At 40.1% G+C, this 21,978-nt stretch overlaps 2 protein-coding genes across 3 annotated transcripts in view; one reads left to right on the forward strand and one right to left on the reverse strand.

The window, feature by feature from the left end:
* LOC131678850 (glutathione S-transferase E14-like) overlaps positions 1–21,978 on the forward strand; it is a 34,155-nt gene that overhangs the window by 7,020 nt on the left and 5,157 nt on the right. The window contains exon 2 of one of the 2 annotated variants that reach the window (XM_058959256.1): positions 14,340–14,628. The exons of the other annotated variant lie outside the window; for it this stretch is intronic. Within the exon in view, the coding sequence (XP_058815239.1) occupies positions 14,484–14,628 (145 nt within the window). The 5' untranslated portion in view covers positions 14,340–14,483. The remainder of the gene's footprint in view (positions 1–14,339; positions 14,629–21,978) is intronic. 2 annotated transcript variants of the gene reach the window in all.
* LOC131678851 (glutathione S-transferase 1-like) lies at positions 1,681–2,650 on the reverse strand. Its single transcript, XM_058959258.1, has 3 exons — positions 2,512–2,650; positions 2,406–2,454; positions 1,681–2,337 (listed from the first exon to the last, which is right to left on the reverse strand). The coding sequence occupies exons 1-3, from the start codon at positions 2,604–2,606 to the stop codon at positions 1,795–1,797; spliced, it is 687 nt and encodes a 228-aa protein (XP_058815241.1). The 5' UTR covers positions 2,607–2,650; the 3' UTR covers positions 1,681–1,794.

Genomic DNA, 21,978 nt, shown 5'->3' on the forward strand with positions numbered 1-21,978 from the left:
GACAAGCATGCGACCTTCGACTAAAACGATATTTGAAACGACGGCTGCTTTCCCTAATTTTCCCTATCTCCTGTACACTAATTTAGAATTCTTTTGTTTTAAACAGCCATGCATTCTTCGCGTTTATTTGCTATAACACACACAGATATCAATCTATCAGTAACAATATTCGAAAAACTGACAGCGATGAAAATACTGTGTAAACAATACACTCTAAACTACTTTTACCCCAAAGAGGATATGACCCATTTTCCACAGCGTTTTTTCCGTGATGCAATTTGCTGTGGGACACCCTTTAATAGCGTTTTTCTCGAAACCGCGTTTTTCAAACTGGCGAACACGTTAACTCAAAATCTAATCAACGAATTGACTTGGTTTTTTTTTATGAAAATGCACCATATGTGTAGCCTATCGATGAACCACAGAAAACCGAATTAAAAAATTTCTCCCTATTATTTTGAAGAAAAAAGAGCGGATTTTACAGTAAAATATGAGATTTTTCATGAAGCCATTTTCCGAAACTCGAACTTTTTCATTTTTTAAGTTTATCGAGTAACTACAAGTCTAAGCTTTACAAATCTTATTGGATTTCCTGTGTCAGACAATTTCATCAAGAGTTATCGTGTTCGCCGTAGCGCTCCTCGACGTTGAAATGGTTGGACTTCTACTCTTGGAACGCTCGTATGGGTGGCTCTGCGTGACTGAAAATATTTTTTTCAAAGAATGTATAAATAGATCGTGCCTTGCCTTCAAAATCGTAAAACAAAATAACTTTCGGTTTGAGAACTTTACACTAGACGCTCCCCTTAATATTAACTGGAATATATTTCTTTTGCACAGTTTAAGTATAACCAAATGATATCGAATGTTACGCATTGAATCAAACCTTCCTTCTTATCAGATCATTTTATTTGTAGTTGTAGGCGATTAAACTTATTTGAGAAGATATAGAGAAAGAAGACAAAAAACTGCGACAAAGCATCGAACTAATATCTAGTACTATTGTAAATCTGAATGGGGCAATCTCGAAGCAATAAATATACAAGAATCCAAAACGGCTTTTTGATTGGCAGTGTATTTATTCATAAATAGGCGGTGTAGTGTATATTAGCAGAATCAAAGTAGTATAGGTTGAGCGGAAATGAATCACGTGGAATCCATGAAAGGATTGGAAGTAAGCCTTCGTTGCGCTTTCCATCGATTCGCTTAAATTTGTTACTGAGTAATGTTCTCGATAAACATATGATTAGGGCTCAAAAGGCAAATGTCAAACTTCACTTTGGGGATAAATTCCGGAAAACCCGTTAGTATCCTAGCTCGGTGCATAGCAGTCAACGAAAGAAAAAAGTTTTCTCTTTAATTTGTCATCAACGGCTGTGTTGGACGATTAACGGATCGTTCGGAATTGGAGGGCAAAGCAAATTTTGACAGTTGGCACACAGTTGAGAAGGAGTGATCGTCCACCAAGCGGTGGAGAGCGAACGATAGTGCGAGTAAATGGAAGATGTGTAATATAAGTTTTTGCGTCCGACGATGGTTGAAGAACAGTAGGCCGAAAGTCGGCGAACTACAAACTTTTTCTAAAGAGATTGTACGAATCTGCCAAGCAGTTTTTTTATAATTGTTATATATTCCAGTCATCAGTTTGCTTTTGTGGCGAATAAAAATTGGTTCAAGTGGTAACACGGTTATTACAGAAATTTATTAAATGTATAAACGAGAAATGTAGCACAAAACACACTGCAAATTACTCGAGCAAATTTGCAAATTTAACAAAATGTATTCCTTTTTTAGTCACTCATACAAACGATTTTCTTTTTTCTTATTGCTCTCGAAAATCATTCGAATAAGATCACCAAATTGATCGATAGCCGCTTGATTGATTTCCCAGTAGCCGGGTATCTCCTTCATTCTCTCAAACCATGCAAAAACTTTGGGAAACTTTTCGCGATCGAGCCGAAGAAAACAATCCATGTTGGAAAACGAAGTCATACAGCTGATATCTGCCAGTGTCATGTGACTTCCTGCCAGATATTTGTCCATCAGCAAAGCTTCCAGCAATTCAACAGCTTTCAGTGCATAGTCCAGACGATCACGAGGAATTTCGGACATGTCGCTGGCCTCTCTAACGATCTCCGCCATGAAGCGCAATCTGGCAAACAGAACACCAGATTCGAAATGTAAGATCGCATTGATTTTAGCCTGCTTTGCCGGATCTTGCGAATAAAGAGTGCTTTCAGGAGCGTACTTCATTATCAGATAAATGGCGATCGCATGGCTGTCGTACAAAATGGTTCCACTATCGCCGATCACCGGAATGGTATGCAGGGGGTTCATCTGAAAAGTTGTTTTTCATTAGCATACGCGCGTAAAATATTTTACTATGAGCGAAGTATAACGAAAACCTTAATGAATTGCTCCGAAAGTTGCTCATTGCTTAGAATATCTATCGAGCTGGAAAACAGGATTATATTACTGTTGGTTTGTTCATATTTATAGAGAATAACTTACTGAAACTCGAGATCAAGGCCGATTGCTTTTGCGGTTAGTTGCACCGTCCTACCCGGTGGGCTGACTAGGTTACTGTAGAGTTTTATTTTTTCCATTTTCTCGCACGGCTCGCGCTTGACGTGCTTTGTCACACAGCACTGAGGACTGAAAACTGAAATTCAAAGCTTTCGTTGCATTGTCGTTATAAATGCTTCCCTGATCGTAGACAATTAATATGCATTATCATTACAACTAACAGTATACGTTACGTCATACAGTGGCGCAACGAACCACGATGTATGTACGTTTATCAAGCATGTATTGCTTGTGGCACTAAAAACTGGATTCTAACCGCACTGCGCACTTACCATTCTTCCATTAAATTCTTCTCATAGACCGGTTAGTTCGACTGGTCTGTCTATGAAAGTACCATCTCTATCACTTGAAATACATGTTTTTGACAGCTCGCAGTTTTGAGATCACTCGCACTTTAAAAGTGCGGAGTCCAGGTTGGTGGGAAGTGCGCAATACATACTCCTATATTTCGAAAATTCATTTTTTCCAATACATTCGTAAAAGAGGTGTTTTCTACATCTTCATTTACATGTATAGAAACATATATATTGTTCTTTCTATTGCATTTCTAACATTTCGCGCAAAAATGTCCCGGTATGAATATTGGTCTTTTTAAGGTTAGAATAAACTGTTTTTTTTTAATTCCGGCTGTCTACAACATCAGAATACATATCTCGATAAACATATGATTGCGGCTTAAAAGTCAACTGTCAAAATTCTCTTTTTCGGATCGGATACTGTATACATGTTGAGATACGGGAAATGTTTGAATTTTTGTAAAGATATGTAGCCATAGTTTTATGAAATACTTGTTATACGCCTAAAGCAGTACAATGGCCAATTTGCAAAATCCACTTGAAAGCCTTTTCTCCTTTTTGGAAATTTAAAAATTTAAAAAGAAAACACTATTTTAACCTGAAAAAAATAATTTAAAAATTTATAACATTAATATAAAAAGTTTGTCGAAAAATGGAATCATTCAAGTTAAATTACGAACAAGCCAAAAAAAAGTTTTTTTTATATTCATTTCGTTTATTTGATAGGCACAAATGCGTTAGCTTGGCGGTGCCAAATTCTTTTGTTTTTACATTTTGGATATTTTAAAACTAGGAGGTTACAATGTTGTAATATTTTTTTTTTATGAAAGAGAAAAATTTTACAGCTATCTTAAGACTAGAAATAAGATTCTATATACAAGAGAGGGGGCAAAATTTTTCTTTTGTGAAAAAATTTTAAACAAGGAATTCAATAGTAATAGTTTTTAGGAAATATTTACAGTTATCTTAAAACTAACAATATAGTTTGGTACACAAAAGGGGGAACAAATATTTATGAAAAATTTCACCGGTGTTTTAAAACTAGGGATACAATTCTATTTACAAGATGGGGGACAATAGTTTTAACAAAGAGGTAAAATTAAAAATATCTTAAAACTAGGAATACGGAATACAAATTTGATTTTTTATCGGAGACTTATGCTTGGTCAAGATATTCAGATTATTTCCAAAATCGGTATAGAAGCAGTTGTATCAAGGACAGGGGAGAGAAGATGGTGACTGGGAGAGAGCAAAACTTGCAACTTTCGGCCAAACGGGAGATCAGCGAAACCAATCAGCGCCTCAGTCCAGTAGGTCGGATTGGCGGATGGTACTCTTCGGACCCGCGGGGAATCCTTCAAAAGTCATCGGACCTCGAGTCGCTCTCGGTCCAGTTTCCGCAGTGGTAAGGGCGACGGCGGTTACACAGTGGCAGTCTGGAGCTGATCGGTTCCACACGGCAGGAGGAAACTTCTTAAAACGAGAAATAAAAAGAGAGGGGCTAAATTGGGATATTTATCGTTTTTATGAAAGTATAAATAAGGGACATATATGGGAAATCACGATTTGCCAGCATATCTCGGACTGGGACATTGGGTGGTCTACCTCGGGCCCGAAGGGAATCCTTTAACTGAGACCTGGCGTCCAAATACTCGGCGCATACCCAGACAACGTGCTCGATGTCGTGATAGCCCTCGTCACAAGCGCACAGACAACTCTCCGCAAGCCCAATACGCCGCAAATGCGCATCTAAGGTGTAGTGGTTGGACATAAGTCGGAACATTACACGAATAAAATCCCGACCCACATCCATCCCCCTGAACCAAGGCTTCGTTGATACCTTTGGGATAATGGAATGTAGCCATCGTCCAAGTTCACTATTGCTCCACGAGGTTTGCCAGCTGTTGAGTGTCCTCTGTCGACAAATACTAAAAAATTCGTTGAAGCAGATTGGTCTTTCGTATATGTCACCATTTAATGCGCCCACCTTTGCTAATGAGTCGGCCTTTTCATTGCCCGGGATAGAGTAATGAGAGGGGACCCAAACAAAGGTAATTTGGTAAGATTTTTCAGATAACGTACACAAGGACTCCCGTATCTTCCCCAGGAAATATGGGAATTGCTTTTTGGGCTTCATCGAACGAAGAGCCTCGATAGAGCTGAGGCTGTCCGAAATGATGAAGTAGTGATCTGTGGGCAGAGTGTCGATGATCCCAATGGTGTACTGAATTGCAGCTAACTCTGCGACGTAAACTGAAGCAGGATCATTGAGCTTGAATCAACGGTGATAGTATTGTTGAAGATACCGAAGCCAGTGGACCCATCGAGATTTGATCCGTCAGTGTAGAACATTTTGTCACAGTCGACTTCTCGGAATTTATTATAAAATATATTGGGGATCACTTGCGGGCGTATATGGTCCGGGATTCCATGAATCTCTTCCTTCATGGATGTGTCGAAGAATACAGTAGAATCAGAAGTATCTAGGAAACGAACACGGTTGGGAGTATACGAAGAAGGATTAATGCTCTGTGCCATGTAGTTGAAGTACAAGGACATAAATCGGGTTTGAGAATTAAGCTCGACGAGCCTCTCGAAGTTTTCAATCACCAACGGGTTCAGAATGTCGCATCGGATGAGCAATCGATATGAGAGTTCCCAAAATCGATTTTTTAGCGGAAGAACGCCCGCCAGCACTTCGAGACTCATCGTATGGGTCGAGTTCATGCAACCTAAGGCAATGCGCAAGCAACGATACTGGATTCTCTCCAGTTTGATGAAGTGTATGTTCGCAGCGGAGCGGAAACAGAAACACCCGTACTCCATCACCGACAATATCGTTGTTTGGTACAACCTGATCAGGTCTCCTGGGTGAGCACCCCACCATGTTCCAGTTATTGTCCGGAGAAAATTGATCCTTTGTTGGCATTTCTGTTTCAGATACCTAATGTGACATCCCCAGGTACCTTTAGAGTCGAACCAGACCCCGAGATATTTGAAAGTTGAAACCTGGTTGATCGTTGCACCCATTAATAGAAGCTGGAGTTGCGCCGGCTCACGCTTCCTAGAAAAAACAACCAACTCAGTTTTCTCCGTGGAGAACTCAATACCCAGCTGAAGAGCCCAAGCAGACAAATTGTCCAAGGTATCTTGTAATGGTCCTTGCAAGTCGGCAGCTTTGGGCCCTGTAACAGAGACCACGCCGTCGTCTGCAAGTTGCCTTAGCGTGCATGAATTGGCAAGACAATCGTCAATGTCATTCACGTAAAAATTGTAGAGTAGGGGACTTAGACATGAGCCCTGGGGAAGACCCATGTAGCTAAATCGCGATGTTGTTAAATCGCCATGCGAAAAGTGCATGTGCTTTTCCGACAACAGGTTTAGCAAAAAGTTATTTAAAATTGGCGAAAGACCATGCTGGTGCAGCTTCTCTGACAGAATGTTGATAGAAACTGAGTCAAAAGCCCCCTTAATATCCAAGAAGACTGATGCCATCTGCTCTTTGTTAGCATAGGCCATTTGAATTTCTGTAGAAAGCAACGCAAGGCAATCGTTCATCCCTTTGCGGAAGCCAAATTGTGTATCTGACAGTAAGCCATTTGCTTCAACCCAATTGTCGAGGCGAAACAAGATCATTTTCTCGAACAACTTCCGAATACAGGACAGCATTGCAATCGGCCGATACGAGTTGTGGTCGGAGGCTGGTTTTCCTGGTTTTTGGATGGCGATGACCTTCACTTGCCTCCATTCATAAGGGACAATGTTACCCTCAAGAAACTTGTTAAATAAATTCAACAAGCGCCTTTTTGCAGTGTCAGGCAGATTCTTCAGCAAGTTGAATTTGATTCTGTCTAACCCTGGGGCGTTATTGTTGCATGATAAGAGAGCAAGTGAGAACTCCACCATCGAAAACGGTGTTTCGTTCGCGGTATCGTGAGGAGACGCGGCGCGGCACGTTTTCTGTACCGGGACAGAGTCCGGACAGATCTTCTTGGCGAAAGCGAATATCCAACGGTTTGAATATTCCACGTTCTCGTTGGTACTATTACGGTTACGCATACGTCGAGCCGTACCCCAAAGAGTGCTCATCGCTGTTTCTCTCGTTAACCCGTCGACGAACCGGCGCCAATAACTGCGTTTTTTGGCTTTCATTAGACTCTTCATTCGCCTTTCTAACGACGCGTACTGTTGATAGCTAGCGGGTAACCCGTCTTCCCGGAAGGCCTTATATGCAGTGGACTTTTCCGCGTACAGCTCTGAGCACTCTTTATCCCACCACAGGGTGGGAGAGCGTCCATGGGTATTCGCGCTGGGTACTGGTTTAGTCTGAGCTTGATTCGCACTGTCGAGAATCAAGCCAGCCAAAAACCTGTACTCTTCCTCCGGAGGAAGTTCTTGAGTGGATTCGATTTTAACGGATATCACGGTCGCGTAACTCTTCCAATCAATGTTCCGTGTGAGGTCATACGAGACATTGATTGTTTCCGATGGTCTTGAACCGTTAGCAATTGAAATCACGATAGGCAAATGATCGCTACCGTGGGGATCAGGGATCACCTTCCACATGCAATCTAACTGTAGCGATGTCGAGCAAAGCGACAAATCCAACGCGCTTGCGCGTGCTAGTGGTGTAGGAATCCGCGTCATTTCTCCCGTGTTTAAGATGGTCATGTTGAAATTATCGCAAAGATCTTGGATTAATGTTGATCTATTATCATCATGAAGACAGCCCCATTCCGTACCGTGCGAGTTAAAGTCTCCCAGAACTAGCCGCGGTGCCGGTAAGGATTCCGTGATATTACAAAGCGTTCGGTGCCCTACCGAGGCTCTAGGAGGAATGTAGATGGTAGCAATACAAAGGTCTTTACCTTTGATTAGAACTTGACAAGCGACAATTTCAATGCCTGGTTAATTCGGTTGAAAGAATGGCACTTTTTGATCCCCAAAAGTACTCCTCCATAGGGGTTTTCTCGATCCAGACGAATTATATTAAAATCATGGAAGTTGAGATTTATATCGGAAGTTAACCAAGCATCACATTTTAAACTATTTAGTAAAAATTTAAAGGAATCGATTTTCGGGAGGATACTTCTGCTGTTCCACTGTAGAACAGTGATCGAATCGGTGACCTCGTTCGATGACTTAGCCATCGAAGGATACGATCGCTGCGAGGAGGGGCCATTTAGTAGTCAACTGCTTCAAAAATGTTTGCACTATAGGGAGAAAACGTATCAGAAGGCTTTTAAGAGGATCAGTAACATTGAAAGCTGTGAAAATTAAGTCCACTATGTCAGAAAATTTCATTAGTCCGTTACTGGACTGAGTATCTGTTTGAAAAACGGGGACACTTGGGGTTTTTGGTGTCCCTGGAAGTGGTGGGTACTCCTTGTTAGAATTAATATTTCCAAGTCCTGGAGCAAATTGCTTCGGCTTTTGTGCATCACTTCCGTTGGATTTATTGGTTGTAGATGGCGCACTCTGAGTGAACGACACCTTGGCACCCTTACGAGGCAATGTAGGGGAGGCTGGATTTCTCCTCTTCCTGGATTCCCCTGGGTTAACCAATGATGTTCCCTCTTGTGGGTCGTCAGATTCTTGCTCAACACCAGACAAAAGAGCAAAGGAATTTTCGGAAGGGACAGATGGCGAAGCATTCTTTAGCATTTCTGCATAAGAGTGCCTCGAGCGATCTTTAAGGGAGCGCTTAATTTTATCCCCGCGCTGCTTGTACGCCGGGCATGACTTAAGAGCATGCGGAGGGCCCCCGCAGTAAATACACTTCTCAGTTTCTCCACCGCAAGCGTCATCCTCATGCTCTCCCTCGCATTTGCCGCACCGTTTTTTATTGCCACAATAAGTGGCTGTGTGGCCCAGTTGCTTGCAATTGCTGCAGTTCATTACCCGTGGTACAAACAGGCGAACAGGTAGGCGAACCTTATCCAGGAGGACATAGTTGGGAAGAGCAGATCCGGAGAAAGTCACCCGAATCGAGTCTGACGGAGAATAAGTTGTCTTATCATCTTCATTTTTTGCGGAATACAATTGCTTGCATTCCAGAATCTTCACCTTTTGAAGTGAAGGGTCCTTAAAGCAGCCAACCCCGTACTTCAACAGGTCTTCGCACTTTAGACCCGGTTCGGCGACGACCCCATCGATCTCCACAATTCTACAAGGCACATACACTTTGAATTGCTTCGTAAAACGCTCGCTGCGAGCAATCTGGTTTGCCTGGTCGAGGTCATTCACTAAAACGCGTATCTTATTAGCTCGAACACGTGTTATCTGAGCTACGGACGGGTAGTTAGCAGTCAGCTCCCGTGATATTTCTAGAATATTAGGCGATTTCGTGTTGGGCCGGAAATACACCACCCAGGGTCCATTTGAACTGGCTGGGTATGTTTTAATACGGGGAGGACTGGGGGAATCAGGGGAGGGAGTAATTTCGGGTTTATCCGGTAAGTCCATGGGAATATCATTCCCATCCAATGTTACTTCGCCCTCGGCCATTTAGGCACGAGGATAACACGTGGTGTAAACGAGAGATGAAACTTATATTCAGGGGAAAGGGAAGAAGTAGAGACCGATCGGGGAAAGGGAAATGAAAAAAAAATACTTAGCTTATATAGCGGCGATTCCGGCTATTCTGGTATTCACTTCACCAGCCTGGGCACCGACGAACAAAGATTGCCTCAAACAATGGTTGACCTTCACTGACAATATTTATTCTTATTCACTTTATGCACAGCACCAGAAAACAAACTGCTTCGATCGAGAGCTCGGAGGGTTATGAAAAAAAAAGAAAAAGTTTTGAGATCGGTTGAAAACTTTTTCGGCAATCGGAGTCACCGCAAAGACGTTTTTGGGAAAACATGATATAGAGATAATCGCGTTTAAAGTTTCAAGTATAAACCACGCCTCCATAGGTGAGCAAGATGAAAAACGCTATAACTTTGCGTCTACTACTCCGATCTTTATAAAACCTTAGCAGCCTGAACTCTACGATAGAAGAATAAAATAAATTTCGATTTTTTGGCCGACGTCAACATAAGTAACCCCTTAAGAATGCTGAGATACAACATATACTCCGTTGCTTAGTCTTAAATAAACATCAAACTAGATAAAGAGTTTTTACCTATACCTAATCTGCTGTAATCAATCACAACCCTAAAGGGTGTTACGATCAAAAAGTGGTCAACTTTAACCTGACGCATTTCTTTCAACCGCGCATCATTAAAACTAAATGAAAATTTGAAAAATTTTTACAGACAACTCCAAAACTACAACAATAGAAACTAAAAACCTTTTTAATCCATCTACCGGTGCAATTGTGCCTTTCTCAATCATGAACACAAGGAATGGTTATGTTAATTATAAATTTGCCAATGTATATCTTACATTTTTATTATACATGACATGACAACTATATAAAAAATACGTATTCGATTACTAAAATTTTGTAAATGAAAAATAGACCGAATCGAAAACTTAAATCATCATAACCAGTAATCGGTGGTTTGAGAAATAGTTCAATTACTTGATCAGCTGGTGGGAGAATAAGAGTAATGTTCCCACCTTGTGTAGGACGGATATTTTATGTCTAAAAAGCCGAAATATTTTCGAGACAATCTCGACGTTTTAAGCATTTTAGAGATATTTGGCATCTAAAATAGTGTTCCATTTCTGAAATTTCATGGGATCATACCTTTGGAAAAATTTAGTTCCGGCTTAAATGGGAATTTCATATGTAAGTTCAGTCTATATTTCCGGAACGATATAACCGATCCGTACGAAATTTCATAGACGTGTATGGGTATAGTATACCATTCATTTGGGTAAAAGTTCGTTAAAATCGACCCAACCATCCCAGCTAAACTGATGTGAGTTTGTTAATTTTGGTAGGTGGATACTTCTCCGGGGAACTTCCGGATCTGTCCATGATGGTCAATGTGGTCAACGATACTTCGATTAGCCGCCAGTGACCTAGAACTGCAAATGCAAGTAGTTTGACACACATTCTAGTCAAATTTTTACCTTTGTGCATTCATCGGCGGTGGAATTTTCTACGTAACCGTACGCCACAACCCGTAACTCTGCAACGGTAAGTCGGATCGGAATGAAGGTTTACGGGGTTAAAAAAGCTTTCATTTGAGACTAAGTTTGATACAATCGGTCTAGCCAACTACGACAAATCAATGTAATGATTATTATAAATTTGGATACTTCCGTCGGGGCTTCCGGAACCGTCGATGGTGGCCAATGTAGACAATGTCAATTTGACAATTTTAATTCCTGAATTATCAGCAAAGAGAATCTGTCAAACAGGTTCAATTCAAATTGACGATTTTTCAGCACCATGTATGACGATCAGTTGAAACTTTCAGCTGATGAAAATTCAGCAAAATTTTGCTGAAATCAACACCCAAATTTTGGTGTGTAGAGTCGAACCGTAGTTTGATTCGAGTTACCGAAAGGTGAGGTAACATTGATCACATTTTCAAACGGCTTTCGAATAACTTTCATGATAACAATTAGATGTAATTGTTCGTAATTTTGAAGCAGGTAGCCATAGATTCAAATTGTTGGATGATTTATTTTGTTTTTGTGTGAAAATATAATGATTTTATTGTAAGTTTACAATCTTTGCTCTCGAGGTAACTTTGATCAGTCGAATTATTGGATCAAAAAGTGAAATAACGAACGAAAAGTTGTGTAAATTGCATACCTTGAGGCAATATTGTTACGTCCCCAAAGAAATATTGTTACGTCCCCAAAGAAAACTATATTGTTACGTCCCAAATGCAAACAAAATTACCTGCATAGATGCAAAGTGCTTTCACCGAAGTTTTCCAGGAATCGTTTTGTTTTTGTTTCGATGATTTTGTTAAAGAGAATTTTCTTATACTACAGTTACTAAAACAAATTCTATGTGCTCAAAGTTTCCTCGTTGATCAAAGATACCCGCTTTACGTTATTAAAATGTGAAGACTTGAGCAATAGCTTAACACATCAAGAGAATCTGTAGTGGCACTCGTTCACGCATTCTAGAAATTACAAGTAGATACCTACTCGGCAATTCGCATCTTCATCATTGGAAAGCATTGGTTATTTTTCGCATATTTCGTCCGAATTTCAACCAGATATGTTTTGAAAGGAATACATTTACATACCACGTTCAACTACAGCTAATCCCACTTACAGTTGCTTATCGGACTATAGAAACCTTTTGGAAATAGCAGACTAAATGAGATTAATTATTTCGTGATCGGTAAATGGAAGACGCTATATTTTCAAAGAACCGTTTACCGATCATTATTTATTTTGAGCATTCTGGATTAATAAGGTTTTATTCGCAGAACATAAGATTAAAACGTGCTCTGCATACCTTGTTCATTCTGTTTGTATAATGATTACTTAGAAATATTAGCCATAAAAGTTTTATTTCCTTAAATTGCAAGTTAGCTTTTAAAGCGACAAAAAAACAACAGCGCAAAAATGGCGCTTGATGTGGTGCAGTATATACAAAAATGACTATTTGGCGAAATAATAAGAAATGAATACTGAAAATTTATCTTGTATTGATGTTGTAAGTACTGCTTCCATGTTTCGCTTTAATTTCAATTTCTTAATTCCATTTAATATTCGAAATAAAACGATTTTTACGTCAAAATAATCGGTGAATGATACCCGATCGGTGGATGGGCTCTGTACGGTACGAACAAACGGAGACGGTTTATGATAATCTGCGCAGGGATTTTGTAAAATCTGACGCGGCCCAGTTAAAAATCTGTGAAAATCTGTACTAAGGAAAACGTTCAAATTTGTCTCAATTTAAGATGCGGCGACATTTTTTTTTGCTTTTCGCGCGATGCAAAAATTAAGCGCAAGGTCAAAAATTGAGAAATCTGTGGTAATCTGTGCATTGTATGCATGATAGAGCATTACATTACATCTGTGCATTAAAACAGAAAACTGTGTTTTAAAAATCTGCACAGCCTATTGAAAATTTGCGAAACATAGATAAATCTGTGCACGTGGCATCCCCCGCAGAGTATTTTTATTTGACAGCTCGCTACAGTGATAATCGACCGAACACGTCGTCTAATAAAATCAACCAATACGTGTCCTACATTTGACACTTATTAAACGGTTTAACAACCCAACGCAAAAGGCAAGACTGTTGACAGAAATCTCATTGAGATATCTGACGTTTAAAATACGCACACTGAGATCTCGCATTTGTATACTACCGCCCTCCCCTCAGGCCCAGAAGGGGTTTGTTTCCCTCCCAATTCGCCGTGTAAAAGTTTTGTTTTCTTCCCAAATTAAACGTCAAAGCGACACAATACATTGTATACCAACGCAGCTGGATAAGTCTATGGAGTATCGGTTTTTCATGTAGTCTGCACAGTAATTAATTCTAAATACACATCAGCTCAAAGTACTTTTAGTTGTATTTATCGTACTTAAAAGCTTTCTGAGGGTACTTAAAATAAAATGTAGTAGCGAACGGTAGAAGCGTCGTAGGAGAAAGGAGAATGCAGGCAAAAATATTACGGCCGTAGAAAAGGTAGGCATTTTGCATCCTTGGCTATAAGTGATAAAACGATCAGTGTTGATAGCGCCACGTCGAGCCAGCAAACCTCTTGTTCGCCAATCGATGAAGATCAGTGACATCGTCAAGCAATCCCAATCAGTCGCACATTCGGGGGATCGTCACATCAATGTCAACCGAGGTTGAGTAAGAACGAGCTGGACCAAAACCTTTCCATCAACTAACAGAATAGGTGAAAGTCGTACATAGAACTCATCGAGTGAATCTAAAGTTAACGTTTGCCTAAAATTTTGTGTAAAGGTAGCATAATTATCGAATTTCATGAATTACGCTGCTTGTATTAAATTCACCAATTAATTACAAGGTTGTTACGACCGAATTCGAATTCACAAAAATTGAATTTATGGTGGCGTTTTAAGGAATAGGACAAGAAAATAAGTTGAATTAGAATCTAAAGCTTAATCTAAATTCATTATAAAAACAAACTGGGTCGTGCGTTTACTAACTTATCTGGCACTTTTCGACCGAAGGAGAATTACTAACGATCATTAAAAGTGAGTAGTTCATACATACGCACATAACCTCTCTACTAATTCTCACATGTATTCAAGAATTTATTACATTTATAATCGGAATAAACGTTATTAAAATCACAATCGCATTGCTGCACGCAACAATCAGTAAACCCAACAAACAACGAAAGCTGAACAAGCCTTTGATCCGAGAAAATAAGCTGAACAAAAACTGTTTAAGCCATTATCCTGCTAAATTGTTTGTTGGGAATATACTCAGTGAATGTTTAGTCTAAATCATAATCAAACCATATATTGCTTTCAGTTGTCTACAATAACCATTTTTGCATCATTCATAATAGTGCTAATTTAGATATTTACTTTTTATTTCAGGAATCCAACGTAGCCAATGAAGATATTGTGCATCGGAAGGTTGACTTACGCTTGAGGAACACGTAGAGGCTGTGCCGATTGAAGTATAGAGATTTCTGATTGAAAAGAAAATCGATCGGCTAGAAATCCTCGCATATTTGTAAAATGACATTATTAACTAAGTGGCTCTGGATCAAAGAGCTAACGGTTCCTTTTCTCAACAAAGAACTGAACATTCGAGCTAGACAATATTGTGTATCCATCAACGGAAGTAATTTTCCGAAAACCAACGAACCTAAGAAAAAAAGAGGTAAACTTGTGAGGAATGAAACAGCGAATCCTGTCTGTTTAGATGATCAGGTCGTTAAAACCTTTAATTTCAGCTATTACGCTAATCGTATTTCGATATTGACAGCAAAATTCTTGAACGAAAAAGGCAACTTAAAAATTAAGATCACTGCTGCGAATATTGTTTCTACAGTCATTAAATTTGTTGGTAACTCACCAAATGTAAATATCAACTGCTATATATGCAGAATGGAATCGAGTGTATCGCTAAACGAGGTGAAAACAGGAGTCTATTATCCCACACTTTTGAATTGTCTAAATTATTATAAGGTACATGTTGGTGCTCAAAAGCCGTGCATGCCAAACCAGGATATAAGTGTGGGAGAGTGCGCTATTACAGAGGAAAAACTGGTTGTTTCGGAAATACCACAGATAACAGACGTTTAGGCTAGAACAAAACTTCTTCAAAAACCTGTGTAAACTTTCAAATTGATAAACGTTGGAAATCCGTGTTTCACTGTTGCCATCTGCGCAACTGTTTGCTACACTCGTTTGACAGCTGCACTCTAACTGCATTGTATCGATCACTGCGCCATCTACAAACGTTTACCAAACGTGTTTCTGACGCCTGATTTATTCGGAATTTCAGTAGCGGGTATTTACACACGATTCAAATCGAGCCTAAACGTCTGTTATCTGTCGAAATACTGGAAAAGTATTAACACGCGGTTTGATGACAAAAAACGAGATCGATTTATTTGTGTTTCTTACACGTTCGAACTAAAGAGACCAGAATAACAAAGCGACGCCATGTTTCGTTTGGAATTCCATTTTAACTGTCAATGTCATTCCAAACGAACAAGCGAGTTGTCAATCGTAAAAGTTTAGCATTATGTGGTATTGTTTTTAAGGAAGTATTGTTATGGAAATCGGGTAAAAATTACAAAATATTTTAAAGATGAGAGTTATATCCTCAAACCAAATTTGTTACAATATCATCGTGTTTAGAAACGCTAGAAAAAATGGCATGGTTTGATGGGTGGACGAAATTCAGCATGAGGGTAACGAATACCAAATGATGCAAACATTTAAAATGAAAGTCGTTCCGTTATTGGTCTAAATCAGCCAAACAAAGCAAAGTTCTTTTGATTCCAGCAAAATGACAAGACAGAACATATGTATAAGACTTCAATCCCGCCTCTTTTTGTTGTGAATCCGCCTGCAATCGAAAAAAATCGCAATAGACCTTTCTCGTCCGACATAACCCCCTTTTTTCTTATTTTTATTCAAAAGACTACACATTTTTAAGAATATTTCCGCTGAAATGAGACTTTTTAGAGCTATCGTGATTTTTTAATGATTTTTTTAAATTTGAAAAATGCAAGAATGTTGAGTATTTTTTTCACCTTTGCAAGAATGGTGGGACTCAAAATATGTGTTTGGGCAGCACTGTTTTGTATATTTTTGCTTGGCTTCCTGGCAACGCGGCAAATAAAGTGGTGAGTCGCGGTACAAAGTTCATTGGATATGTAAAAAAACTATAGTGAACCTCTCGGTGGAGAACGTTGCATGGTAATGTTCAACCTCACTTTTTTGACAGTTCAAAGAGATTGTTTACATGATCTTGGAATTTTTGTTGATTCGATCATAGTATGAGAAACTTGGTTTGGTTCGCTGCCAAATGTTAACACTTTCCCAATAAGGTCGCTCAGCTGTATTTTTTAATTGATGTCGGCATCATACATTGTTCCGTTAAATTGAACATTTTTACTTTTCTTGTACATGATTCATTGAAGAAGCAAGGAATTTCCAGCTAAACATTTGAAAAAGGCCTATAAAATGATTATAAAGGATTATTGTAACTGATTCCAAAAGGATTATAAAGGCAGTGAAATACGTACTCAATGAATTAAGGGGTGTGTCTGATGTAAACAAGATGCGCAATCAAACTAAATAAAACAGTATTCAATTTTTAAATAGAATTATAATGAATTCGACCAAAACTTCTTTTGCCTTTTTCTCATTTTCAAATGTTTGGGTAGAATTTAGATTATTTTATCGTTGTTGCGATCAATTTCGTTTGGTTTGTTTTGTTCACAATGTTCACGCAGAGCATTTTGGTGATCTATGGCAATTGATGACCTTTACACCCCATACTAGGTCCGCTCCTGTTGCAGCTGTTTCGCCCTGTCCGGCACCGAGTCAACCGATGGTCCAACCTGCGCCGCACTCGTCTGTCGCTATGTCAATGGCAGGGACTTGGATTAAAGGCCAAAATTTCAGCTACGGTTGGTGCAATCGGTTTGCCTTCGGCCACGTTGGACATTCGGCTAACGGGAATATTCAGCGATTCCGATTCGAAGGAAGCAGCGCCAGTAGCAGACTGCTTCGGTTCAGCAATACGCTCCGGTATCGGACGAAGCTAACACTCCGACAGGACGAAGGTTTCAACGAGGGGCTCAGGCATAAGTAGCAGAGTCCTTGCACTTCCTGCTTGTCGAGTGAACAATTCCGACGAAACCACTGCCGCTCTCGCCAAGATAGATCACCGTAATAAGTGCGACGTCAGCGGTATAGTGCCAGGATTAGTCGAGAACAGTGCCAGGACTGACTTGCCAAGAGCTACAAGATTAAATAGCAATGCGTTTTTAAAGTGACCATAGTATAAGGTAGAGGCTTTGGCCAGATGATTTATTCAGCAGAATAAGATAGCAAAATTACCCAAAACATAAGACCTGGCTGCCGAAGTGAATCCACACACATCATCACCTACAGAGGCAAGCAATATTGGAACGCAGCGAAATTCCTCACAATGAATTGATCTCGTTAGGTGAAATTCCAGGAAGTACAATTTTCATAACACAATTTAGTCGACCGAAATTGTAGTCCTCAGTCGAGAGAGAGACTGATAGAGTAGCAGCAGCTAGGAATTTTCTTACGAAAGCTAGCAGCGGTTTCGCGTATCCTACGCTAAGTAGAGAGCGTTAAGACAGATCTCCGAAACATGTCAAGTGCTATCAGATGAGAAAAAACGTCGCATTTATGACCAGAGCGACAAGAACGGTCTGCTGACCAACGGTTCCGTCCGGTACCACCATAACACACGGCACCGGCGACACATATATATTCACAACATACTAATTACTTATCCTTCCGAAAAAGTAAATAAATTGACTATGCAATTTATCATTCGCTGCCTAGTTATTTCCTGCCAATTTGAACAAGACAGCAGTTGCAGAAAGCTTTATTGCGGTGCAAAAATGATGGCAACTCGGGATATAATATAAATTTACATATAATTTCTCCTCCCTCCAGAATGTATAATGCTCTGCATTCTTATCACTCCTATCAAATCCTTCTTACTCCTTAATGTCAGTGCCGAGCACTGTTTTGCATTTGCCGGCTAAATCAACGACAATGCGATAATCGTCAATCGACGAAACTTTTGCTGTAATGGAACTTGAACACGAATAATAAATAATTGTTCCATTCGAAAGCGATAACCTTGTTGTCCTCATGTTTGCAGCTATCATACGCTGGTAGGCATTCTGACCAATGGAAACTTTTTTCGGTATGGGTATTGAACGATCATTTCAACAACTTATCATCGACCGAATTCGTTACCTATAAAGTTCAGGTAAACTTCACCACCTAAAAATGAGTAATAAATCGGATCATCTTGTTAGGACTTAACCCACGAGCAAACAAACAAATGTGTACAAATCCTTATCCATCATCCAGAAAGCAATCGTTTTATAGCCCAATGCTTGATCTTACGATTCAGCATATGCCACCGGGTTTTGCATCCAGCGCCGATTGGTCAATGTATGAACCAGGGGTGACATTACTCATCTCGAAACGAAAGGTTTATTGTATTCAAGCTTGTGTGAAAAGGTCGATTCGAATTGGTTGCATAATGTGGCACCAGGTTCCCATTGTTCCAATCCTCATCCCTCTTGAGTTGATAGGCTTTCAAAGAGCATCGAAAGTATTCAAGTAATGTAAATTTTAAAAGTCCATGTAAACAAGTCTTAGATAAACAAGCACACTGAACTGTCAGAAAAGTGAGGTTATACATTTTCATGCAATGCTCTATGTTTTTGACAGGTATATGAATGAATCATTTCAGCATCAGTGATGCCAGGTCTATTTAAACAATAGCCTGCAGTGAAAATATAAAAGTCTGCAGATTGCTACAAAAATCTTCAATAAATTTGACATAGAAATGTAGTATGTATATATTTTAAATGATCAAAAATGTTGAAGGCTTGTGTATAAATTGGCTGGCATAGGCTTTGCTCTGCTAAATATTTGTAATCTGCAAAACATCTGCAGTGAAAATGCAAAATCTGCAGATTTACTAATATATATGCAGATCTGGCATCCTTTTAGTATTCCCCACTGGAAATTCATCCAAATGGTGTAAAAATACGGGGAAACAAGGCAAGATAGGTATTCAGAATATGGGGTTAAATGAGCAGCTTGCACTATTTTTGATTTTTTCAATAGTTAGAGGTACCAAATCATCGCGGCAATCGGCAGTAACGAATTGGGGAATAAAAAGGAAGCATCCTATCATATAAAATTTTTTGACGAGAAAGGTCTATTGTTTTTAGCCTAATCTGGTTTTGCTGTTACCATTCCTGCGGATATATCTATGTTTTAGCTGGTTGAAAAACCTAGCAGACCAGAACTCGCAGCAGATTTTTATTTTGGTTAGAAGAAACAAACGGAATAACAACAAAGAAGTTTTGTGAGGCTTGCACATTTGTAGTGTTGCTTGTGACCCGTAGCTTGCTTGCAAATTGAATTGTTTCAACTGAATTAAGATGGCGTCTCTTTGTTATTCTAGTCTCTTTAATTCGAACGACAATGGAACAATAACGGTATTCTCTTCTTCGCATCTTCAGAACGCATTGAGCATTGCAAGATGACGTCATATGAGTAAAAATGCTCGAAAAAATGACAGTCCAGCGAGCTTGTTTACATGGTGTTAGAATCCGAACCAAGTTTCTTATACTGGGTGGAATCAAAAATTTTCTAAGTCCATGTAAACAAGCTCTCTGAACTGTCATAAAAGTGAGGTTATACATTTTCATGCAATGCTCAATACGTTTGACAGATTACCCATTGGCAAAACGATGGGTGGGTTGTACGTTCGGTGAATGACGAGGGGATTGTCACAGTTACTAACACTCCTCCTCAATGATTGGCCTTCGGATCATTGCCTACCAAATCAAGTAGTCTTATGAAGTTATGATGCTTTATGCCTCCCAAAGGCTTCGTGAGGATGTCCGCCTTCATATCTTCGGTCAAGCACAACTGCAACACCACTTCACCACGGTCACAGAGATCCTTCACGAAATGTCGCTTTGTCTCTATATGTTTTGATCGCTTGGGAGACCGTTCCGATTGCGCGAAACTTTGGCACCCCTGATTATCTTCATTTACTACGGTTGCATCGATCTGCTTATCGCCAAGATCGGCCAGCAGTCGCCGCAACCACATCATCTACTGGTATGTTTCTGTTAAGGCGACGTACTCTGCTTGTAGCGTCGATAGCGTAACGCAGTACTGCCGACGACTGGCCCACGAGAGTGCCTCCTGAGTAGAATACTACGAAACCTGTAGTGGACTTCAGAAGGAGCACCCACCGCACTTCTGTACTTCGTCGCATCTTCTAGCAGTTTATTTTCCACTTCGTCGCGGAGAAAACCTTGGCCCATTGGTGTCTTGGATATTTTTGCTTCACGGAGTCTTTTCTACTAGTAAGTGTATATAGTTACTCAGACACACACTGTAAACGTTTTTCTTCTTTTGCACTTCTAGACCCGGAAAACATCCATTGCAGCAACCCACGCATTTCTGTTCGGACATGACATTGCCTCATCAAAAGTTACTGGTTCCATCTTTGAGTGAGCCGCAACACCTACGACGTATTCAGTCAGGTGACCTGGTTGTACGCCACGCGTTCGACGGCTCGATTGACGAACTGCACCTTCTTGATTTAATTGATCCTGTTCTTCCTCCTCCTGCTTGATAGCCAGAGGGTCAGCTCCCAAATCTTGATCATCCTTATCAAAGAAAGCTTCACATTCGCATTCATTGAATTCGTTTCCAGGAACATCTTCATCATCTGCTTGGCGTATTTTCGTCGATAGGCCACTGTACTTCATCTCGTTTGTGATCCCGCTGTTCATCCAACTCCAGGAACCGTTCTTCCCGGATAATGGTAGCCTTTTTGGTGCTCGTATCGATGAACGAGCTCCTCGTTATGAATTCTTCTAATCACTCCCGGATGCCTATGGCCAAAACATTGGTGCCACTTCACTTAGCTGCAGTCGATACAACCAGAAACTACCACCTTACCATTATTATTGCGGATTTCACAACCAGTAGTATTAAAAACAGCTGTGAACACTTTGTTGGTTAATTTATCGACGGATATCAGTCTACTTGTCATTGACGGCACGAGTAAAACTTCAGTTAGATTTACTTTTACGATGTCACCATTACCGTCCACGGCACAAAGAGTTCCGTTACCATAACCAGTCGCTTTAACCAACTTTCCGTCAGTCAAAACAACACTTGGGCCGCTTTTTTGTGAGGTGTGTGAAAAAATGTTCATCATTTATCATATGACAACTGGCACCATTGTCGACATACCACGACTTGCATTTTTCGTTTCCATGCAGCATACATCACTACTATCATCGTTAGCCTTCTTCGCAGTTAGTTTCACTTCGGGCTTCTTCTTTTCAGCATCGCCCTTCTTCGAATTCTTCCACGCGATCTCTTCGGAAATGTCCCGGTTTACCACAATGGTAGCATACTTTCCCCGCAATACCCTTTTTCGTTGCACTTTACATGCCAGTAGCTTCACCACTTGCCTTATTAATCGTTCTTCCGGATCGCTCACTTCCTCACTCATATTCTCCGAGCACCTTTACCTTTCACTGCCTCGAGAGTCGTACCTGAATCCAGCTGGCTCTGCAGCAAGGTCAGACCCTGATATGAGTGTGGTAAGCTTCTGAACAGTAAAACGATCTAGAACGATTTGGACAAAACTTGTTCTGCGACTGTGATTTTCTACGTCTCCTCCTTCAGGAAGATTCATACTCCACAACTTATACAGCAGTGCCACTTGCGTCGTAATAGTAGATTTTTCGTGCTACGCACACCATGTTTCCCAGAAATCGGTATTATTCACAAGACTGTATTGGCTTTCTTCTATACACACACCTAGCGTAGCTTTAGCCTTCTGATCAGCATTTTTCCACTGATCGTTCACTGACTCCCGTTTTCGGTTCGGCTATTACGTGCCAAAGGCCTTCCCGCGTGAGCAACATTTTGATCCGAAGCTTCCATGTGC

This window comes from Topomyia yanbarensis, chromosome 2 (assembly GCF_030247195.1).
Source record: "Topomyia yanbarensis strain Yona2022 chromosome 2, ASM3024719v1, whole genome shotgun sequence".
Lineage (NCBI taxonomy): Eukaryota > Metazoa > Arthropoda > Insecta > Diptera > Culicidae > Topomyia > Topomyia yanbarensis.

Excerpts from the sequence above, each read along its gene's own strand:
- LOC131678851 (XM_058959258.1), bottom strand. The coding sequence starts at position 2,606 with ATGGAAAAAATAAAACTCTACAGTAACCTAGTCAGCCCACCGGGTAGG. Across the intron at positions 2,455-2,511 it reads GGCCTTGATCTCGAGTTTCA|CTCGATAGATATTCTAAGCA; the intron begins GTAAGTTATTCT and ends CCTGTTTTCCAG. Across the intron at positions 2,338-2,405 it reads TTTCGGAGCAATTCATTAAG|ATGAACCCCCTGCATACCAT; the intron begins GTTTTCGTTATA and ends ACAACTTTTCAG.